This window comes from Dipodomys ordii, unplaced genomic scaffold (genome assembly GCF_000151885.1).
Source record: "Dipodomys ordii isolate 6190 unplaced genomic scaffold, Dord_2.0 Scaffold14, whole genome shotgun sequence".
In the NCBI taxonomy this organism is placed as follows: Eukaryota; Metazoa; Chordata; class Mammalia; order Rodentia; family Heteromyidae; genus Dipodomys; species Dipodomys ordii.
The window spans coordinates 6,737,563-6,757,315 of NW_012267230.1; the positions used below are offsets into that span (position 1 = coordinate 6,737,563).

The 19,753-nt window shown below is 45.1% G+C and overlaps 1 protein-coding gene across 1 annotated transcript in view; it reads right to left on the reverse strand.

The window, feature by feature from the left end:
• Iqck (IQ motif containing K) overlaps window positions 1-19,753 on the reverse strand; it is a 77,748-nt gene that overhangs the window by 14,158 nt on the left and 43,837 nt on the right. The window contains exon 10 of the mRNA XM_013011192.1: window positions 3,884-3,995. Coding sequence (XP_012866646.1) covers window positions 3,884-3,995 — 112 coding nt within the window. The remainder of the gene's footprint in view (window positions 1-3,883; window positions 3,996-19,753) is intronic.

Consider the following 19,753-nt stretch of genomic DNA (forward strand, 5'->3'; position numbering starts at 1 on the left):
TGTGTGTGTGTGTGTGTGTGTACACATGCATGCATGCACGTGCACGCACTGATCCTGGGGCTTGAACTCAGGGTCTGGGCACTGTCTCTAAGCTTTTTCACTCAAGTCTGGTGTTCTAACACTTGAGCAACAGCTCCACTTCTGGCTTTTTGGTCGTTAATTGGACATAAGAGTCTCATGGACTTTCCTACCCACACTGGCTTCGAATCTCAGTCCTAAAATCTCAGCCTCTTGAATATCAAGGATTACAGGCATAAGCCAGCAGTGCCTGGCTGAGGCAGAATTTTTTACAAGATCGCCAACATGACTTAGACATCTTTTTAATTGCACTGGCTGAACGTTTTAACACACACATTTAAAAATAATTTAAGCATCTGTCCCGATGGCTAGAGACTGGAAGATAACTTCATACCATTCTGTCCTACAAGAAAATACTGTTTGGGATGGCAGCCTGACTCAGTGTAACATGAGACTGGTTATATATGACCGGAATTCTGTCCCAACAGCTGACATTCCTCTCCTTAGACCACCTGTCTGCACCAAGGTTGCTCAAAAAAAAAAAAAAGAACTTTTTCTAATATAAATACCAGAGTACAACAGCAGCAGCCTAAAATGATGTTTGTATATTGGATTTGTATGCAGACAAGTTTGAGTTTTTGTGATTTTTTAAAAAATGAAGTTGAAAAAAAACCAAAAATATATTCAGCCAGGTGTGGCGTGAGCCACCAGTGCCCTGCTCAGCTCTGTGGAACTTTAAGAAGCCCACACTTCTATGTCACCCAGTTAGTATAATTCACCCTTACCAACTGGTCTCAGTCATTGAAGATATAAACAGAAAAAAACCTCAATGCCCAGACAATAAGCAGTTCACTGTTGGTGGAATTTCCTGCAAAGGGTAGATCTGTGGGAGAATAGGAGTGGTTCACAAACCACTTTGGGCTGGGGACATAGCTCTATGGTACAGCCCTGGCTAAGCATGCATGAGGCTCTGGGTCCCACCCCCAGCACCACAAAAGAACAACAAACCAGAGAGTGGCTTGTCCCTGCAGAAGCTACGTTACAACACGGCACAGGGAAAGGGCAGAGGGGAGCCCTAGCCTGCCACTGCTGTGTGACCCTGGGTAAGTCCCTTGACCTTCCTGCTCCTGTCTTCATTCTTATGCAGAATGAAGCCCAGATCTTCATCCCCTTAATCTGGATGTACAGACCCCCTGCTGTGGGCTGGGCTGTGGGAGGAAGGAAAAGGGGCACTGGGGCAACATGATGAACCCCTCCAACAACTCTGCTTGCTCAGAGTCTCTCAGAGGAAACCAACACAAGACTGCTGTGACACACAGACAGCTTCCTAACACGGTTGTGACAGTGAAGGCACAGAGTGTCCTCTGAGCTGGGACCCATGCAAAGACCAGCTTCTGGATCCTTTAACCTCTGGGGACACTGAGGCTTCATGAGGTTGTCTAGGTAAAGGTGATGTGCATAGATGTATAGTTCAAACATCTGGTCATTGTCCACTCATGTGTGCTGATATGTGTGTGCACACATGCACACATGTACATACATGCATGTATGTATATGAGGTAGTCAAGGGCACAACCACTGAGCTGCACCCAGACACAGCTTCCTCCTCACCTGACCTCAGTCTTTTTCTCTCTCTCTTTCTCCCCCCCCCCTTCTTTCTTGTCTATCTGTCTGTCTGTCCCAGGACTGTGTCCCAGGCTTTCACCAACTTGCATTTCCTCAAGACCACACATTGTGGTGGAGCCTCTGGTGGCAAAGATTGGCCCCTGGCTGGAATGGGACTGCTTGCTCTCTGCTCCCTGTAAGCTGATAACCACATCCAGTCCCATCTCCTCTTCCTGCTTCAAAGCCAGCCAACTCCATCCATCAGCCTGCAGCACATCAGCCCCAGAGAACACAGAGAAATAGCCATCATAAGCCCACTGCACTTCCTTTGACCTTCTGACTGATTACAGCACTGTCTTCCAACATCCAAGTGAAATGAAGTAGCAGTTGTGCATGGAGTGGACCAGGGCTGAGCCAGGCAAACAGCAGTGACTGCTCACCCTGCTTCTTTACAGGGCACACAGACTGCCAATGACTGCGCTCCTGCCCTGTAGCAGGCACTTCCTGCACAGTGGCTCGTTTAAACCTCCTAACTCATCCAACTACCTATCCATTATCCATCTATCGTTCACCCATCCATCCATCCATCCATCATCTATTCCTCATGTATCCATCATCATACACCCATCCATCCATCATCTGCCCATCATTCATCATCTGTCCATCCATCATACACCCATCATCATTCACCCATCCAATCATCCATCTATCCACCCACCTACCATCTATCCATCCATCCATCCATCCACTCACCCATTCACACATTCATCCCTTTTTGTTCTGTGTTGACCAGGACTAGGCACAAGTCAAGGAAGTGAGACAGGCAAAGCTGGATCTCCCCATGCAGGTTCCACTTGAGTAGGATGCTCAAGATCAACTATGAACAGATAAATATACAACCAAGAATTCGCAAAACTGGGATTGTGAGCCAGAGCTGCAGACTCAGACGTCTGGTGGAGTCCATGAGACTCTTATCTACAGTTAACCCGCAGAAAGCTGGAAATGGAGCTGTGGCTCAAGTGGTAGAGTGACAACCTTGAGCAGAAAAAAAAACAAGCAAGAGCAAGAGGTCCTGAGTTCAAGCCCCGGTACCTGCACACAAAAAGTAAAAAGAATGATAGCAAGTAGGACACACTAGGGACACATAAGCCTAGCGGGTGTTGAGTGCTTGTTTTGAGAACTTGTTTGGAGGTTCTAGCAGGGAACGCAGCTACTCGTATACCCTTGACAGAAGACCGGTCCTCCTCTATCGGGGATGGTCGTCCTCTTTGACCAAGTGCGCAACTTTGGGAGGGACTCACATGGAGCAGAAAGGGAGGACGGGGACACCCATCCAGCCAGCCAGATCAGCCAAATCAACCCTGGAGATCAATGGAGTGGCAGATGTGGCAGCCAGATCGCCCTCACATCCCTTGTTTTGCTATTCTTTGTATTTTGTGTGTCATAAGTTTCTCTGTTTCTTCTTCTTCTCAAAGGATGGGGAGGTTAATTAGGGCTTTCCAGTGAAATAATTAGAGATTACCTGTTTATATTAAAAAGGAAGAAGAATATTAGGTATAAGGAAGACATTTGTTATAATATGGTACTGGCTCACAATGGAGGCAGAAAGTCCCCCCAGCTGTTCCCCACATGTCCAGCCCAGGTCTGGAAGCTGAGACATAGGAGCCCCTGGCCTGGTAAAGTCTAGCATTCCGCTCAGATAGGCAGTGGGAATCCAACCACTGTTCTCTGCCTCAACAGAATGGATGATAGACCTGTGGAGGGGCCCTCACTTTATCCAGTACCCCAGTTAAAAGTCAAGTTTTGGAAATAACTTCCCAGCTGTACCCAGAAATAACATTTACCAGCTCTTTGGGCATCCTGAGACCCAGTCAAATTGACACATAAAATTAACCATCACAAAGGAAAAGACAAGCACTAAATACTATTTAAATTCAGACACAATCGACAACTTAGAATGACTACCTACCTATCATGTTGCTAGACACTGTGTTTTCAAAATGATGGGTTAGTTGTGTAGCTTAAAAAAAAAAAGTAAAAACCTACAGACACAAGGTGACATTGAAGTTGTCCTTGAGGAAGGGACACGGGCAAGCAAAGTATGTTATGCCAACCATCGTTCTAGAACAGAGTCCTGATGCACACAGCTTCTTCTGCATCCACAGTGACTTCCGTGCAGACCAACGGCCTTAAGAAACCTCCCACCTTCGAGAGCTTCACATGAGGGAATAAACTAAGGATTGGGAACCGTGCAACTGACCTTTCTGCTCTTGTTTGGCCCAGAACATTTGCACCCGCTGGCGAATGTGCTTGTCTTCACGGAGTTTCTTCTGCCATTGACGAAGCTCTTGAATCTCAGGATCGCAACGTACCTGCAAAGATCCCCAGAAAACTTTAATACTCCTCTCTTTGTATTTTTATTTTTAACAAAGTTCTACATTGTAGCACACTAATGACACGTGGAAAAACTTTACACACCAAGCAGATGTACTATTTATTATTTATTTGACAGTACTAGGACTTGAACTCAGGGCCTCAAATTTGCTAGGTAGGAACTCTACCATTATTTATTTATTTTGTATTCTGCAGTGCTGGGGATCCAGCCCAGGGCTTTGCCCATGTTTAGCAAGCACTCTACCACTGAGCTACGTCTCCACCCCAACTGGATGCACTTTTGAGTCTCAATGAATCACTGTTGTCAATTATCTACATGCTATATTTGAGTTTAAATGGGGTTGTATGAACACTGACATAAGAATGGTAACCTGGGAATATTCTAGATTTGTGCCATCAATGGAAATATAACGGAGTCATGTATACTTTTTCATTTCCTCAATGTCCTTTTAAAAACTAAAAATAAGCAGGTGAGACTGCTTCTCAACAACCAAAGATTTATATAGTCTGAAGAGAAACCACAGGATGAGATGGCTTTTAAAAGTGTATCTTAGGGGCTGGGAAGGTGGCTCAGTGGTAGAGTGCTTGCATGAGGCCCTGGGTTCGATTCTTCAGCACCACATAAGCAAAAAGAAAAAAGCTGGAAGTGGCGCTGTGGCTCAAATGGTAGAGCACTAGCCTTGAGCTGAAGAGCTGAGGGACAGTGCCCAGGCCCAGAGTTCAGGCCCCACGACTGGACCCCCCCCAAAAAAAAGTCTATCTTAGCTGAGTGCTGGTGGCTCACTTCTGTCATTTTAATTACTCAGGAGGCTGAAATCTGAAGATCAAAGCTCAAAACCAGACCAGACAGATAAATCCAAGAGACTCTGATTTCCAATTTACCAGTAAAAAGCCAAAAATGGGGGGGGGGGCTGGGTCAAGTGGAATGCCATGAGTTGAAAAAGCCAAGCTAGAACACACACACACACACACACACACACACACACACACACACACAATAATGTACCTTATTTTAACTGCAGTATCACAGAGCTTTTGTCATTTCAATGCTAAGGCACATGGCACTTTTTTTAACTTAACACCATTTTGGATAGCTGCATTTCAAGTGTTTTTACTGGTGCCTTATTCTATTGGACAACAAGATCTATAAGAATCTGTGAGTGTCTGGAAAGCAGTATGGAGGTTCCTCAAAAGACTCCACATAGAGCTCCCTTATGACCCAGCAATCCCACTTTTGGGCATTTACCCAAACGATCATAAACAAGGTCATAACAAAGCTACCAGCACAACCATGTTTATTACAGCATTATTTACCATAGCTAAGATATGAACCAACCCAGATGCCCCTCAGTAGATGAATGGATCGAGAAAATGTGATACACACACACACACACACACACTAGCCATCCAAGTCCTGAGCTTCCTGCTGGAGTCACTGGAATTCTATGAGAGGCCAAACTTGGGCTCTCAAGTTTTACCTTTTTAAAGACCCACACATCCACCTCCCCAGGACACTAACACAGGCCCCAAAAGGGCTGGTTTGAGTCAAGACTGGGTCCCATCCCCCCCATATTCCCCTCAGCTCCCAACCTCCTTCCCTTTTGTTTTTCGTCAGCACACAGCCTGCCTCTTCCTCTTCTGTAATTTTAGTTTGGGAGATGGGACGACCTCACCTCTTACAACACTTCCATCTGAGTCACCTGTCATCCCAACGGCTGTGTAGTTTTTCTGGTAAGAGACAATGTCATGTAAAATGTGCCCTTCTAAGCATTTTAAATGGTTCAGCATCATGCATGAGGTACATTCAAGAACGTTGTGCAGTCACCACCATTATCCAGTTCCACAAAGTTCCCAGAGCCCCAGAAGGAAGCTCTGGACCCATTCATGATTCCCCTCCACCCTCACCCCACCCCACCCACTAATCTGTCTGTCTTCCTGGCCAGGGTATTTTGTGTAAATGGGACCATACTTCCATGTGGCCTGTCATGTCTTGTACTTATACTTGAGTGTTGTAGCTGGCCACTGGTGGCTCAGCCTGTCATCCTAGCTAGTCAGGAGACTGAGATCTTTGAGGATTGTGGTTCAAAGCCAGCCCAGGCAATAAAAGTCCCTGAGACTTTTATCTCCAATTCACCAGCAAAAAAAAAAGTGGAAAGCAGAGGTATGACTGAAGTAAAGTGTCAGTCTTGAGTAAAAAAGCCAAGTGAAAGTGCCCAGGCCCTGACTTCAAGCCCCACTAACACACACACACACAGACACACACACACACACACACACACACACGCACAAGAATGTTATAAAGGTTCTCCCCATGAGGCCAGTTCTCACATCACCTTCTGGAATGTTCCATCCATCACACAGTGACCCCATAGAATGTCCATCAACCCATCTGTTCATGACCCTGGGAACTGTTGATGCCCTTTGGCTACTGCGCATACTTCTATTATTATGAACATTTTTTGCACTGTTTGGGTGACATGAACAGTGCTGGACAAGTTGTGTTAGAACACCTACCTTCCTGTGGTTGTCTGATTCTCACTTACCTAAGAAACAGCCAAAGCATCAGTCCCCCATTGTGTGGAAGGTCACACTTACTCCTGTGACTCTCCTCTGTGTGGCCAGAGCCCTTGGCTATCCCTTGAAGAGTTGGGTGGAGAACACCCAGCCTCGTTAGTTAACTTGTCCCTAACAGAAAACCTGGGCCCTAGACAGAAGCCTTTTGGGGAACTCCATGGAACTCAGCTAATCCCAGTCATTGTCACCATGATTAGAGAGTCCATTTAAATGGCTGCGGTTGTGCAAAACTCAGCAAATACCATAGCATGCAATGTAATGTTTAACACATAAACAGCTCCACTGGCAAAACAAAGACTCTTGCCTGTGGCTTGTTGTTTGTCTTTTACTTTTTTTTTTTTTTTCTGGTCCTGCATCTTGAACTCTGGGCCAGGGTGCTGTCCATGAGCTTCTCTTGCTCAAGACAAGCATTCTACCACTTCAGCCACAGTGCTACTTTCAGCTTTTTTGAGTAGTTCATTAGAAATAAAAGTCTCATGTCGTTTCCTGCCCAGGCTGGCTTTGAACTGAGATCCTCAGATCTCAGCCTCCTGAGGTAGCTAGGATTACAGGCATGAGCAACCAGCGTCTAGCTCTGTCTTCTACTTTTTAAAATTCCTGGTGGGAATAGGGATACAGGTGGACCCATTGCAACAATGAGATGTACAAGTTGTTATGTCAAAAAATGAACTTTACAACTTTGGCCTGGGGGGGGAGGGGTTGGGTGGGAAATGGGAAGGAATGGGAAGGGGAAACAAAGGAGGAGGCAACAATGCTTGAAAAAAAATGGACTCATTACCTTGCCCGTGTAATTGTAACCTCTCTGTATGGTATTTTTACAATTAAAAAAAATTCCTGGTGGGAAGCCCACCCCTGAAAAGATCACCGATTAAATCTGTCCTGGGAAGAAAAGTCCTTTAGACTCCTATCTCCAATTAAGCAACAGAAAGCTAGAAGTGGAGCTATCGCTTAAATGGTTGGTAGAGCACCAGCCTTGAATGAAAAAGCTAAGGGACAGTGCCAGGCCCTGAGTTCAAGCTCTAGGATTGATAAGCATGTGGAGGGACACACCACACACACACACACACACACACACACATGAGTTCAAGCTCTAGGATTGATAAGCATGTGGAGGGACACACCACACACACACACACACACACACACACACACACACACACCTGGATAAAGTCTACTTCCTCATCCAAGACACACATGCATTTGACTTTGAGAAGACACAAACAAAAATGTCTTGTGTGGATGCTAATTTTTATTTGGCTTGTTTTTGTGTTGAGGATGGAACCTTGCTAGGCAAGCACTCTATCACTGAGCCCAAGTGGCAACTTTTCTAAAAATGCCCATGAAACCATCAAATTCTTATAAATGACTAATGTAATCCAGGGTGCCATGTTGGTTCCAAAAGCCAACTATCTATCAGACCCCCCCTCTGAGGATAGAACTTCAGCTCTCCTGAGGAACCTGACAAGTTGTTTAAGGTCTCCAAGCCTTAATTTCTTCATCCATAAAAATATTTACTCCCTAATGAGGAAAAGCTGTGACAATGCATCTAAAATGCTAAAAATATAAGCTCTCAATATCTTAACATCTTTCTTTTTCCTTCCTTCTTCCTTCCTTTTTCTTTTTCTCTCTTATGACATTTCTGCGATACCCTGATATACTAAAGATTACACTGAAGACCTTTAACATCAAGACAATCCAGTTTCAACATACAGGAAATACATGTTTGCAAAATCTCTTTTAATCACCTAATAAAATATTCTGCACTTGCTGGGTGCCAGTGGCTCACACTTGTAATCCTGGCTACTCAGGAGGCTGAGATCTGAGGATCATGGTTCAAAGCCAAACCGGGCAGGAAAGTGTTGAGAGACTCATCTCTAATTATGGATCAGAAAACCAGAAGTGGAGCTGTGGTTCCAAAGTGGTAGAGCATTAGCCTTGAGCAAAAAAGCTCACAGCACCCAGTCCTTGAGTTCAAGCCCCGTGGGGGGAAAAAAAAATGTACTCACAACTCATTGATTCCATTTTCTCTCTGTAAGGAAGCTTTGCTGAAGATCTTTTTCTTTAGCAAAATCAAAACAAGACCAAAGCTGGCTTCTCATTCTGGTTGTTATTAGTGTTTTTTATGGTCTCAAGGAACTCATTTTGCAAACTGGTAGATAGCATCTAGCCACTGGCACTGAGCCCAAAATTCTTCTGCAAAAGGACACCGTGCCTCTTAAGAGTGGTTTGGGGCTTTCAGGGAGGGTTGTTCCCAAGCAGAAGCGGTGTCAGTCCAGGCTGAGTGGTGAATTCAGTCAGGTGAATGTGAAGGGTATTCATTTAACTAAATAGAAAATATCAGTTGTCCTTTATCATAAAAACCATCTGTAGCCCTGACAATGATTTTTTTATTTGTTTGTCTTAAAGTCTATTTTCTCTGCTACTAAATATTAGGTCACCCTGCTTAACTTAGTACTTGTGTTGTAGATCTTGTGCCAGTCCTTTACATTCCCGTGTGTGTTGTGTGTGTGTGTACATGTGTGAATGTGTCTGTGTCTGTCTGTCTGTCTGTACTAGTACTCAGGCTTGAACTCAGAGCTTGGGCGCCGTCCCTTAGTTTTTGGTTTTTTTTTTTTTCACCCCAGGCCAACACTCCATTACTTGAGCTACAGCTCCACTTCCAGCTTTATTTTTCTGGTTAACTGGAGATCAGAGTCGCAGAGTTTCCTGCCCAGGCTGACTTTGAACTGTAATCCTCAGACCTCAGCCTTCTGAGTAGCTACTAGCACCCAGCCATTTCCCTTCTATTAGTAGTATTACATTGGTTGTATGAGGGGGCTTCATTGTGGCATTTTCATACATGTAAACAACATATCCCAATTGATCTCACCTCCTTTCCTGTTCTCCCCATCTCTCTTCCTCCTTCTTGAAACAATTTGAACAGGTTTCATTTTTCTATTTGCATACATGCAAATAACTATGAGGACCGTGTTCATCCTCAGTCTCCCTCGTCAGCAGCCCTCCCTCCTTCTGCTAATACCCGCTATCCTCATCTGAGCCTGTTTTATCTTCCTGTCACTTATTTTTTAAAGTGTGTATTAACTGTACCAATGGGTTTCACGATAGTATTTCAGACATGTGTATATTTTCATTAGAATAGCCCTCTCTATTGCTTTCTCTTTTTCTGACCCTCACCACTTAAAGACCAACAGCCTTTATTCAAAGTGCCTTGCTTGCAACCATTTGGGGTCATTTGTGTCACCAATACCTCTAGCAGAGAGGCAGTTTCATCTTGAAATTCCATCTGAAAATCAGAGGAGAGTTTATTCTATTTGCTTTTACTTTGGTTAGTGACATATTTGTTTGTAGCTCCCTTGCCTTTTTTTTTTGTAAATCAAATTTCTATTTTCCTTTCTTGATCTTGATTTCCTATATTCCAGGTGCTTTCTTCTTATGTGTTAGTATACATTCTACTTTTTTCTTTAATGTTCTTACAATGTAATAACCAAGTTTAAAGAAGAAGGAATCTATCTAGCTTTTCAAACAAGGCAGAGACCTTAGAATGCTTCAACCCTAATCTTGCTCTCAACTTTCATTAATTTTGCTCTCAACTTTCATATTATTGTTCTCTAGTGTTTGGTTTTCCTCGTCTTTATCTCCATCTGGTTCTTACTATTGGGGTCTATTGACTTCTTTCAACACAGGGTCCTGCACCCCCTCCCTCTCCTTCCTGATGGATCTGGTTTCCTTCTGATTCCAGTATATCATTTAGGAGATCTTTCAGTGAGAGACATGTCTGAAAATGCCTCTTATTTATAGTTCCTTCTCCGAATGATGGTTTCGTGGGTGTATAATTCTAGGTTCCGTGTGATTCGCCCTCAGGACTAGGAGATATTACTCTTTGGCTGTCTTCTGGCATATTCTGTTGATCTCAAGTCTGTAATCAGCCTCTTGTTTCTCCTGTGTGGGTGAGCTTTCCTGTAAGACAGCTCGAAGGCATCTTTTCTGCTTTTGGCATATCCCATAGTTTCATCATGAAGCATTTTTTTTAATTTGGTGTGGCTTTGTCTATATTTAGCTGGTTCAGGATCTGCATGTCTTCAGCTTCAGAATATTCTCTCTCAGTGTCCCTGGAAACATGGTTTGTCCTTCTAGGGTTCCTATTACGTTTGTGTTAGGTCGTCTCCTTCTGACCTTGTCTCTTCAAATGCTTTTTCACATTCCCCATCTCTGTGGGTCAGCATCATTCTCTCCCCAGGAGCTGTCTCTCAGTCTACTAAGTATTGCTCTAGCTGTGTCTATCTACTAGTTAATCCACCTCTGAAATCCACCTGCTTTCTGAAGTCACTGAAAGACTACTGCAGTCCATTCACTCAGGTGTTCGCACTTCTAGAATTTGTACTTAGTCCTTTTCTGTTGCCATACTGCCTTAGTCTTTTCAGCAAGGTTTAATTACTTTTTCTACTAAATCTCTATAATTGTTCCATTATTTGATAAACTCAACTTGCTGTTCTTGGGAACCTGAATTTTTGTATCAAATTGCTATCTTCGGAACCTGAATTTTTGTAGTTGGTTCTGTTTGCTGACTCCCTTCTTCCTTGTCAGATTGATTGACTGATAATGAGCATACAACTATCGAAGGTCATAGTTCCGACTCTTTGCCCAGGTCTCAGCTCATGTTTCTTATCCAAGGCCAGTAAATGTTGTTTTGTTTTGTTTTGAAAAGAATCAGATAGTAAATATTTTTGTCTTTGGTACCATGCAGTCTCTGTCAGAGCAACTTTGCCATTATATCACAAAAGTCAATGTAGACAATGTTCAATATGGGCATGGTAGTGTTCCAATAAAACTTCACAAGAGACCAGGGAAGAAGCCAGGTACTAGTAGCTCATGCCTGTAATCCTAGCTACTCAGTAGGCTGAGATCTGAGTAGGCTGTGGTTTGAAGACAGCCTGGGTATGAAAATCTGTGAGACTCTTAGCCAACAGAACACCAGAAGTGGTACTGTGGCTCAAAGTGATAGAGCACTAGCCTTAAGACAGCTAGCTCAGAGCGCTAGCTCAGAGACAGTGTCCAGTCCCTGAGTTCATGATCATATAAATAAATAAACAGGAAGGGGGCTGGATGTTGCCTTGCCCATCAATTCTAATTTGCCAACCCCTGCACTTACTATTGAGTGAACTGTAAAGCTACAGCCCTACCCTCTTCTTCCTTCTCCCTTCCTTCTATGTGTATTGTGTTAATTTTACTGCAAGACATTGTCCTAAACTCATCCAATGACACTGATACCACTTAGGGCTCATGTTAAAAACACAGCCCTAGAGCCCTAGCCCTGAATGTTCTCATCCACTCGTGTGAGATGGAAGGAAGATTTCTTTGGTATGTTCAGCCTGATCCCCAGGAGATTCTAGCAAGGTTTGGGGTGTCCTGCTCTCCTGCAAGAAACACTGCCAGACCCACCCCTAACATCTGTAGGGCCTCTGTTTCTGTTTCGTCAGGAATGCCTCCTAGCTGACTGCAAATCCTGACCTCCTGAGGCGAGCAGGAGTGCTGGGTTATTAGTGGCGGGTCAGGAAGGCGTGGCTGGGTGACTCACAGAGCAGCTGCTCTTGGTGGGGAAGTCTTGCAGTCCTGGGCTGAAAAGGCTTCTCCCAGGAAGCCACGCCTATTCGGCATGAACATCCTTTTAATAATAAAGCCAGGTCACAGTATGTACTTGTACTTCGGAAGAACGGAGTGGAACTTCCCCCAACAGCTCAGTGATGGCAGTTCACATAAAGTTCACCATCTCCTCTGGGGCCCCTTGTTTGCCCACAGAATCAGGGAAGGAGGACATTGCAAAAGCATGTAAGGTATTCGATGAGCTTTCCAGTGATTTACAGGCAGTAAATTATAACAAACTATGCTATTAGTACATAAGGCTTTGTGAGGTTTATTTGGTTGGTTGGTTTGTTGTGCCAGTACTAGGAATTGAACTCAGGGCCTGGGCACTGTTCCTTAGATTTTTCACTCAATGTTAATGCTCTACCACTTGAACCACAACACCTCCACTTCTGGCTTTTTGCTGGTTAATTGGAGACAGGAGTCTCTCAGATTTGTCTGCTTGAGCAGGCAGGCTTCAAACCAAGATCCTCAGCTCTCAGCTTCTTGATTAGCTAGGATTATAGGCATGAGACATCAGTGCCCAGCATACACAATACTTTGACCCCTGCCTTCCCACTGGTATTTAGAGGTGATGTTTATGTCAATTTCTACTCGTGCCAGGGCAACTCCAGGAGTTTTATACATATTAATTGCCTATCAATAAAGTAGGCACTATTGCTGTCCATTTTTTACCAATAAACTAATCCCTAGACAGGAAAAACACTTTCCTGGTTGAGAACTTCCTGCAGCCCTGACCTTGAACCCCAGCAGTCAGAATGTGAAGTAGTAGTTCTCATGGCTGTTCATTGGAGTTGCTTAGGCAAATAAATAAAAAATCCTGTGATTTCACAGATGGCTTCAGAGCTGTGCAGGAAGTTCAGAGGTACAGGTAAGATTGGCAGCCTTGGCTCTAAGCGTGCGCACACCACTCATTCACAGCTCTCTCTTCCCATCAGAGAACCTTGGGATCCAGGCAAGTCTCATGACCTGCCTTGACCCACAAAAGGTAACACAAGTGCTGCTCTGCAGGTTCCAGAGTCTGGGCCTCTGAGGCTGGAAGGTTCTGGCTTTGCCTCGTTCCCTTGATCCTTTCTGCCATCAGTTATAAGCACTGGCCAGGCCTGTCAGAGCTGAACTTGGCCACAAGTGAACCCAGGGGAGACCAACAGAGGAACACCTAGCCCAGACACAGCATCGTGGGGGAAAAAAAATCAACTGTTTGGATTTAAGTCACCCAATATTAGGACCGCTTGTTATTGCGCAGAAGGGAGCAAATCTCTGCTATGGACCATCCCTGTTAACTCTGCCTTGAAAGGAAGTCATTCAGCCCCTCAAAGAAAAGGACTCTGGGAGAGTTGGGAACCGAGATGCCAGAGAAGTGCCACAGGCCAGGGCTTAGCAGGTACTCATATTAGGCTCTGCTGATTTTAAAAATAAGGTCTTGCTATGCCACCTAGACTGGTCTTGAATTCATGATCCTCTTGCCTCAGCCTTCTGAATGCTGGGATTACAGGCGTGCACTACCACATCTGGCTAGAAATTCTTACTTACTTTAAGCAAAGGGCTCTTTGAATGATCTGGCCAGTCCTGCCTATGTGTGGTTTTCTCATTTACTCCTTTTACAACCCTAGGAACAAGAGTTATTCTCAGCCATATTTTAAGGTGAAAAAAGGGAGGCTCTGAGAAGTTCATTGTTAACCCAAGGTCTCATGCAAGGGAGAAAGAATTGATATCCTGGCTGCTCAAGCCCTGAGCTCCAAGGCCAGCCCACTGGGGTGAACTCTAAGTATACCATGGGTAAATCTTGGGTTTGATTTAGCAGCTTCCTCCCTCCCACGTTCTTGGGGGTATACTATGACTAGGTAGTTATAAGGGGGGAGGGGGTTCCTTACAGCCTAGCAAATGGGCAAATCCTTTCCCAGGTGTATGGAGGGAGATGCATTTCTAACTATTACTCTGAGTATATTTCAACACAAGAGCAGGTGGGGGAAGGGCGAGGGGAAGGGCCTGGCCTGGAAAGCTAAGCTCAGGGCAGCCCTAAGCCTCTGTGTGCAGTGCTGGCCTAGTTCAGGCTGCAGGGCAGGGGTTGGGGGACGGGAGAGGGGGAAGGCGCAGGGGAGGCGGGGTAGGGCTGCCACTGCCCTGAGAACTGAGGCTAGAGGCTGACCATGGAAATGAGGCGCCCACCCTCTGGGGGTACAGCCAGAATCCTACCAGGCACACACAAAAGGTCTTCTTTATCACCAGAGCTCAAGGACGTTTTAAAGACCCAGGATTTTCTTGAATGGGAAGTAAAGCCAGGTCACTGTCAGGAAATGGTCAGGAATGTGTTCTCAGAGATACTCAGGCAGATCAGAGGAGGTCAGTAAAGAAAAGAGCTGGTAGTTACAAATCCTGATCCGGGGCCAGGTACTATGTGGAGTGCTGGTGTGCCCCATTATCATCAGCACCCTTGTACAGAACCCAGGGAGGGGAAGGGAAGCGCTATTAACAAGAAAGAAAACTGAGGCTTAGGAAAACCATTTTACTGAAGGCCACAGCATCTGCAAGCCAGGATTTGCAATTGTCACCTACAGCACTGCTTCCAAAGTTTAGAAGCCAAGAATCATCCTGAGGGCCTTATTCAAAGCCAAGTGGGAGCCAAGAATGGTAGCTCATTGCCTGTGATTCCAGCTATTCCAGAGACAGATTGAGATGATCATGGTACAAGGTCAGAATGGGGGAAATGTTAGGCAGCCCCCAAGGTGCATGCCTGACAGTGGTCCCGGCTGTACTAGAGGTCTTAGGTAGGGGAGATCAAAGTCCACACTGGCCCTAGGCAAACACACAAGACTTTATCTGAAAAATAATAACTAAAAAAGCAAAAGAAAGAAAAGGAAAGTAAAAGGCAGAGTTTTTCTTAATCAATCTATTCTACTGCATTCAAATTTTCTGAAAAATCAAAGTAACTGCAAAAACAAACAACAACAACAAAAAACTCACAGCCTGCAGTAGTAGAGTATTTTCCTAGAATGTGGAAGACCCCAGTTCACTCTCCAGCAACACCACAAACAGACGTACACGTACACACACACACACACACACACACACACTCCAAAGTAGTCAAATATTTACCTTCAACAGCCCTAGGCCTTGTATGATTGAGCAGGAAAATATGACTCACACCTTAGCAGAAACTCCACCAGCCCCTTCCTGAGGCCGGAAGTGTTACTTTAGGTGACATTGGTTCACCTGATGATGCTGGTGGTCCCCAGAGGGGGGGACAGCAGCAATTACTCTAGAGCAGTACAAAGGGAGGAAACCTGCTTTCCCTACCCCCACCTGCTCCCACTGTCCAGGAAGCAGCTGCCTACCAGGGACAGGAGAGGGAGGAAGAGGAAGCTCAGGAAAGCCATGAGGCAGCCCAGTGACAGGAGGAAGCCAAGCAGCTGAGAGGAAGCAGAAAGGAAAAGGAACAGGGACCCTAAAACAACTGACTTTATGGGGAAATAAATATGGAGGCTGACCTCTGTCCTGCTTCCTCGGGGCTCCAGTTGGGTCACAGGATTTTGAATGGAAAAAGACTGGCTGATTTATTACCCATCTGCTACCTGTTGAAAGTATGTCTGCCTTTAGACGTGAGCATTCAGAAGAGATCTAGGTGTGCCAATGTGGTGCCAAATGATTGTGGAAAGTTACAATCTTCCTGGGCTCCACAGATGCCAGCATAAGAACAAGAGCACTGCTATGCACCCCAGGGGTATGAACAGGCCAGTCATGAAACTTCCACATATGTACTCATCAGCAGGCTATGAATACCCTCCTTGTATTTCTTCTGTTCTGGTGTTCCACAGTGGAATAGTATTTGGCAATAAAGAAGAAAGGGACTTCCCAGACACCTAGATGCAAAGAGAGAACTTCAAGTGCATCAAGCTAAGGCCCCGTCCTTTATGATGCCATTTATGTCATATTCCAGAAAAGGCAAAAACTACCAGAGCAGAAAACAAATCAATTTCTGAAGACCACAAAAGAAAATGAAGGAATGTTGGGGATGATGTACAATGTGTTCTATATCTTAGCTGTGGTAATGGTTAGGTTATCAAAACTCAAGAATCTGGACATCAGACAGGGTAAACTTTACTGTCTGTAACATATAACTCATCAAACCTAGCTGAACACACATATCTACTGCTAGAATAGTTAAAATTCAAAAAGACTCTCTAGGTATGGTGGCATAAGTCTCTAGTCCCAGCTTCTTGGGAAGATAAGGCAGGAGAATCCTTGGAGTCTAGGAGTTCAAAGCCAGCCTGGGAAATATAACAAGACCTATCTCAAAGAAAAAGTAGGACTAACCATACCAAGTGTTGATAGGGACATGGAGCAGCCAGGTGCCAGTGACTCACACCTGTAATCCTAGCTACTCAGGAGGCTGAGATCTGAGGATCATGATTCAAAGCCAGCCCGGGCAGGAAAGTCTGTGAGACTCTTATCTACAACAAACCACCAGAAAACCGGAAGTAGCATTGTGGTTCAAGTGGTAGAGCTGAAGAGCTGAGTGACAGTGCCCAGGCCCACAGTCCAAGCCCTATGACCAAAAAAAAAAAAAAAGAAAAAAAAAGACATGGAGCAATTAGAACTCTCCCATGTTGCTGGTAGAAATGCAAAAATTAAGAGGGAGAAGAGGAAGTGTGTGTATGTGTAGATGTATATGTATATGTGTAAGAGAAGGGGAGAGACAGAGACAAAGAGAAAGAAAGAAGGAAGGAAGGAAAGAAAGAAAAGAGACAAGTGAGAAGGGAAAGAGATGGCCGATGAGCCATGGTAGTCCATCTACACATGAGATAAAGGTAATACACACATGTCCGCTTTATAGGAATAGGGCAAGGTGGGAAACAGCTTATGCTTATGCAATGCTAGTGCACTGCCTGGCACATGGCAAGTGACTCAAAATACCAGATTTGCCTACTTCATTTTTTTCTTAGCTCCTTGGGGATTGAAGGGATTTACTATAATGTGCACCTTTGTTCTTGGTGAGGCCTTCAATGAACATCTGTCACATGGCAGAAGGAACAAATAAAGCCACATGCCAATGGAAGGCCAGAGGCCTCTGCGCAAGTAGAGAGGCAAAACAGGTAGCCAGGGCTATTTGGGGAGCACTGCACTGAATGTAAGCCGGTCCTGTCTGCATCCTCAGTCTAAAACCAAGGCTTCAACACTGCTGAGAACCTTGAAAAATTCATTCCGTATGTTCAGTGGGACGTATACAGATATCCCTGGCATCCAAGGCTGGCCTCTGGCCAAAGCTTGAGACCCCATCTGGAAAATAAACTAAAACAAAAAGGACTGGGGGTAGGGATCAAATGGTAGAGTGCCTGTATGGTAAACTATAGGCTCTAAGTTCAAATCCAGGACCACCACAATTCAATCTATGTAAACCTACCTACCTACCCACCCGTCCACCCATCCATCCATCCATCTGAATTGGGTTTGAATTTTCTGTCAGTAAGGGAAGGGAGTGGGTGAAAACATATGGAAATAGTTCATGAATCATTGTCAGACACGGGGGTTTCACAAGAGGGAAATCCCCAATTCATAATTCTGCTGGGGGGGTGGGGGCCTGGACAGATATTGCTTCTCAGGTCATGGAGCCATGCTCTCTACCCCCCTGAGGCTGCTGAGATAAGAGGTGGCTGTGCACTAACCCAGGGACTTGGAGGGGACCTGATATATTGTGCCCCATTTTTAGCATTCCTTTTGTGCAATACTATGTCTGATTTTTGCCAGCAGCGACTGCCCACCTGGCAACAGACATCAGCCAGGAAGGAAATTCCATCTTCCCTGTCTGATGCTCAGATGACTCCAGAGCTGAAGCTCTGGTGTCGGGTCCACGTGGGAGCCGTGCTTTCCAGTAGTTTGGTTCACAGGACGAGGCCCTGGGGAGGAGCTGGCTGGCAAATGGTAGCCATGAAGGAATAGGACTTTCTCAAGTGTAGTCTCTGGAGAATTAACATGCACGGCCAACAAGGTCAAGGGTCCTGGTGAACAGGCGTGTCCCTGCCCACAGTCAAGTGGCTGTGTGATCAGAGGTTTGTAAAGGGCAGAGATCCAGGTTTTACTCTTCCTTTGAGGGGTCGGGGAAAGGGGTATGAGGCAGGGCCTCATGAGGAAAATCATTCCAGGAATCCAGCCACTTATTTCAAAAATTCTAACCACCCCCTTCTATGGGCCTCGAGCTCAGGACACAAAGGTAAGGAAGTCAAACCTCTGCTCTCTAGACAAGTAAGTGAATATTCAACATGATATCAGATAGGTAATATGACAGGAAGAAAACAAAGATCAGAAGTGATTAAGGAGCTGGGAGCTGGTGGCTCATGCATGTAATCCTAACAACTCAGGAGGCTGAGATCTAAGGATGGTGGTTCAAAGCCAGCCCAGGCAGGAGAGTCCATGAGACTCTTATCTCCAATTAACCACCGGAAAACAGGAAGTGGCACTGTAGCTTAAGTGGTAGAGCACTAGCCTTGAGCTAAAGAGCTCAGGGACAGCACCCAGGCCCAGAGTTCAAGCCCCACAACCAAAAAGGGTACTGTTTGTAGGAAAGGTGGCCAGCAGAGAAGAACCCCTAGGAAGTGAGGGAGGACACTATGACTGACAAGTGGCAGGTGCAATGACCAAACAGCAAGTGCAAAGACCCTGAGATAGGAGCCTGCGTGGAGTCACTGAGGAATTAAAGAGGCCACGAACTGGAGTTGTTGTTTGTGGGTTTATTTTTTGCCAGTCGTGAATACTGAGTCTAAGTAATGTCATCTTGTCCTCACTGCCATCTTGATGTTTTTGTTTTTGTTTTCTGAGAACTCTAGAAGTGATGTAGGTCATTCCCAGAACTGCAGATATGTCAAGGGTTATTAGACCTCAAAGAAATCTCTACCCTTGGTTGTTAAAATCCCTTCCCCTGATTGCTCCTCCTGGATAAACTCTATAATATCTAATTGCTCTCCTTAGTTAACCCTTAACTGGCTTGTTTTGCACGCTTTGTTAGTCCCCATACCATGTGACATCTGCCTTGATGTCATTTTTGCCTTTATAAACTTTGTGCTCGCTGCATTCGGGACATTCTTGGGATTCGAGTCCACTTGCAGTCACCAGATTTCTAATAAAGATTCTGATTCAACCTCTCAAAGTACAGCTTCTCTGTATCTCGTTGATGTAATTCACGTATAACAGAGCTCAGGGTCTGGGTGCTGTCCCTCAACTCTTTTGCTCAAGGCTAGTGTTCTACTACTCAGCCACAGTACCTTATGTTAGAGATAAAGAGTCTCACAGACTTCTCTGCAAGGGCTGGCTTTAAACCAGTCCTCAGATCTCAGTCTCCTAGGATAACGAGAGCCACCAGTACCTGGTTCGTTTGTGGTTTTCTTAAGAGAGGTCCTTGCAATGTAGGCCAGTCTGGCCTGGAACTCACAATCCCCTTATCTTGCTGGAGTTCTGGGATTACAGATAAGCAACACTATGTTCTACCTTTGCTTGGCTGTGTGTGTGTGTGTGTGTGTGTGTGTGTGTG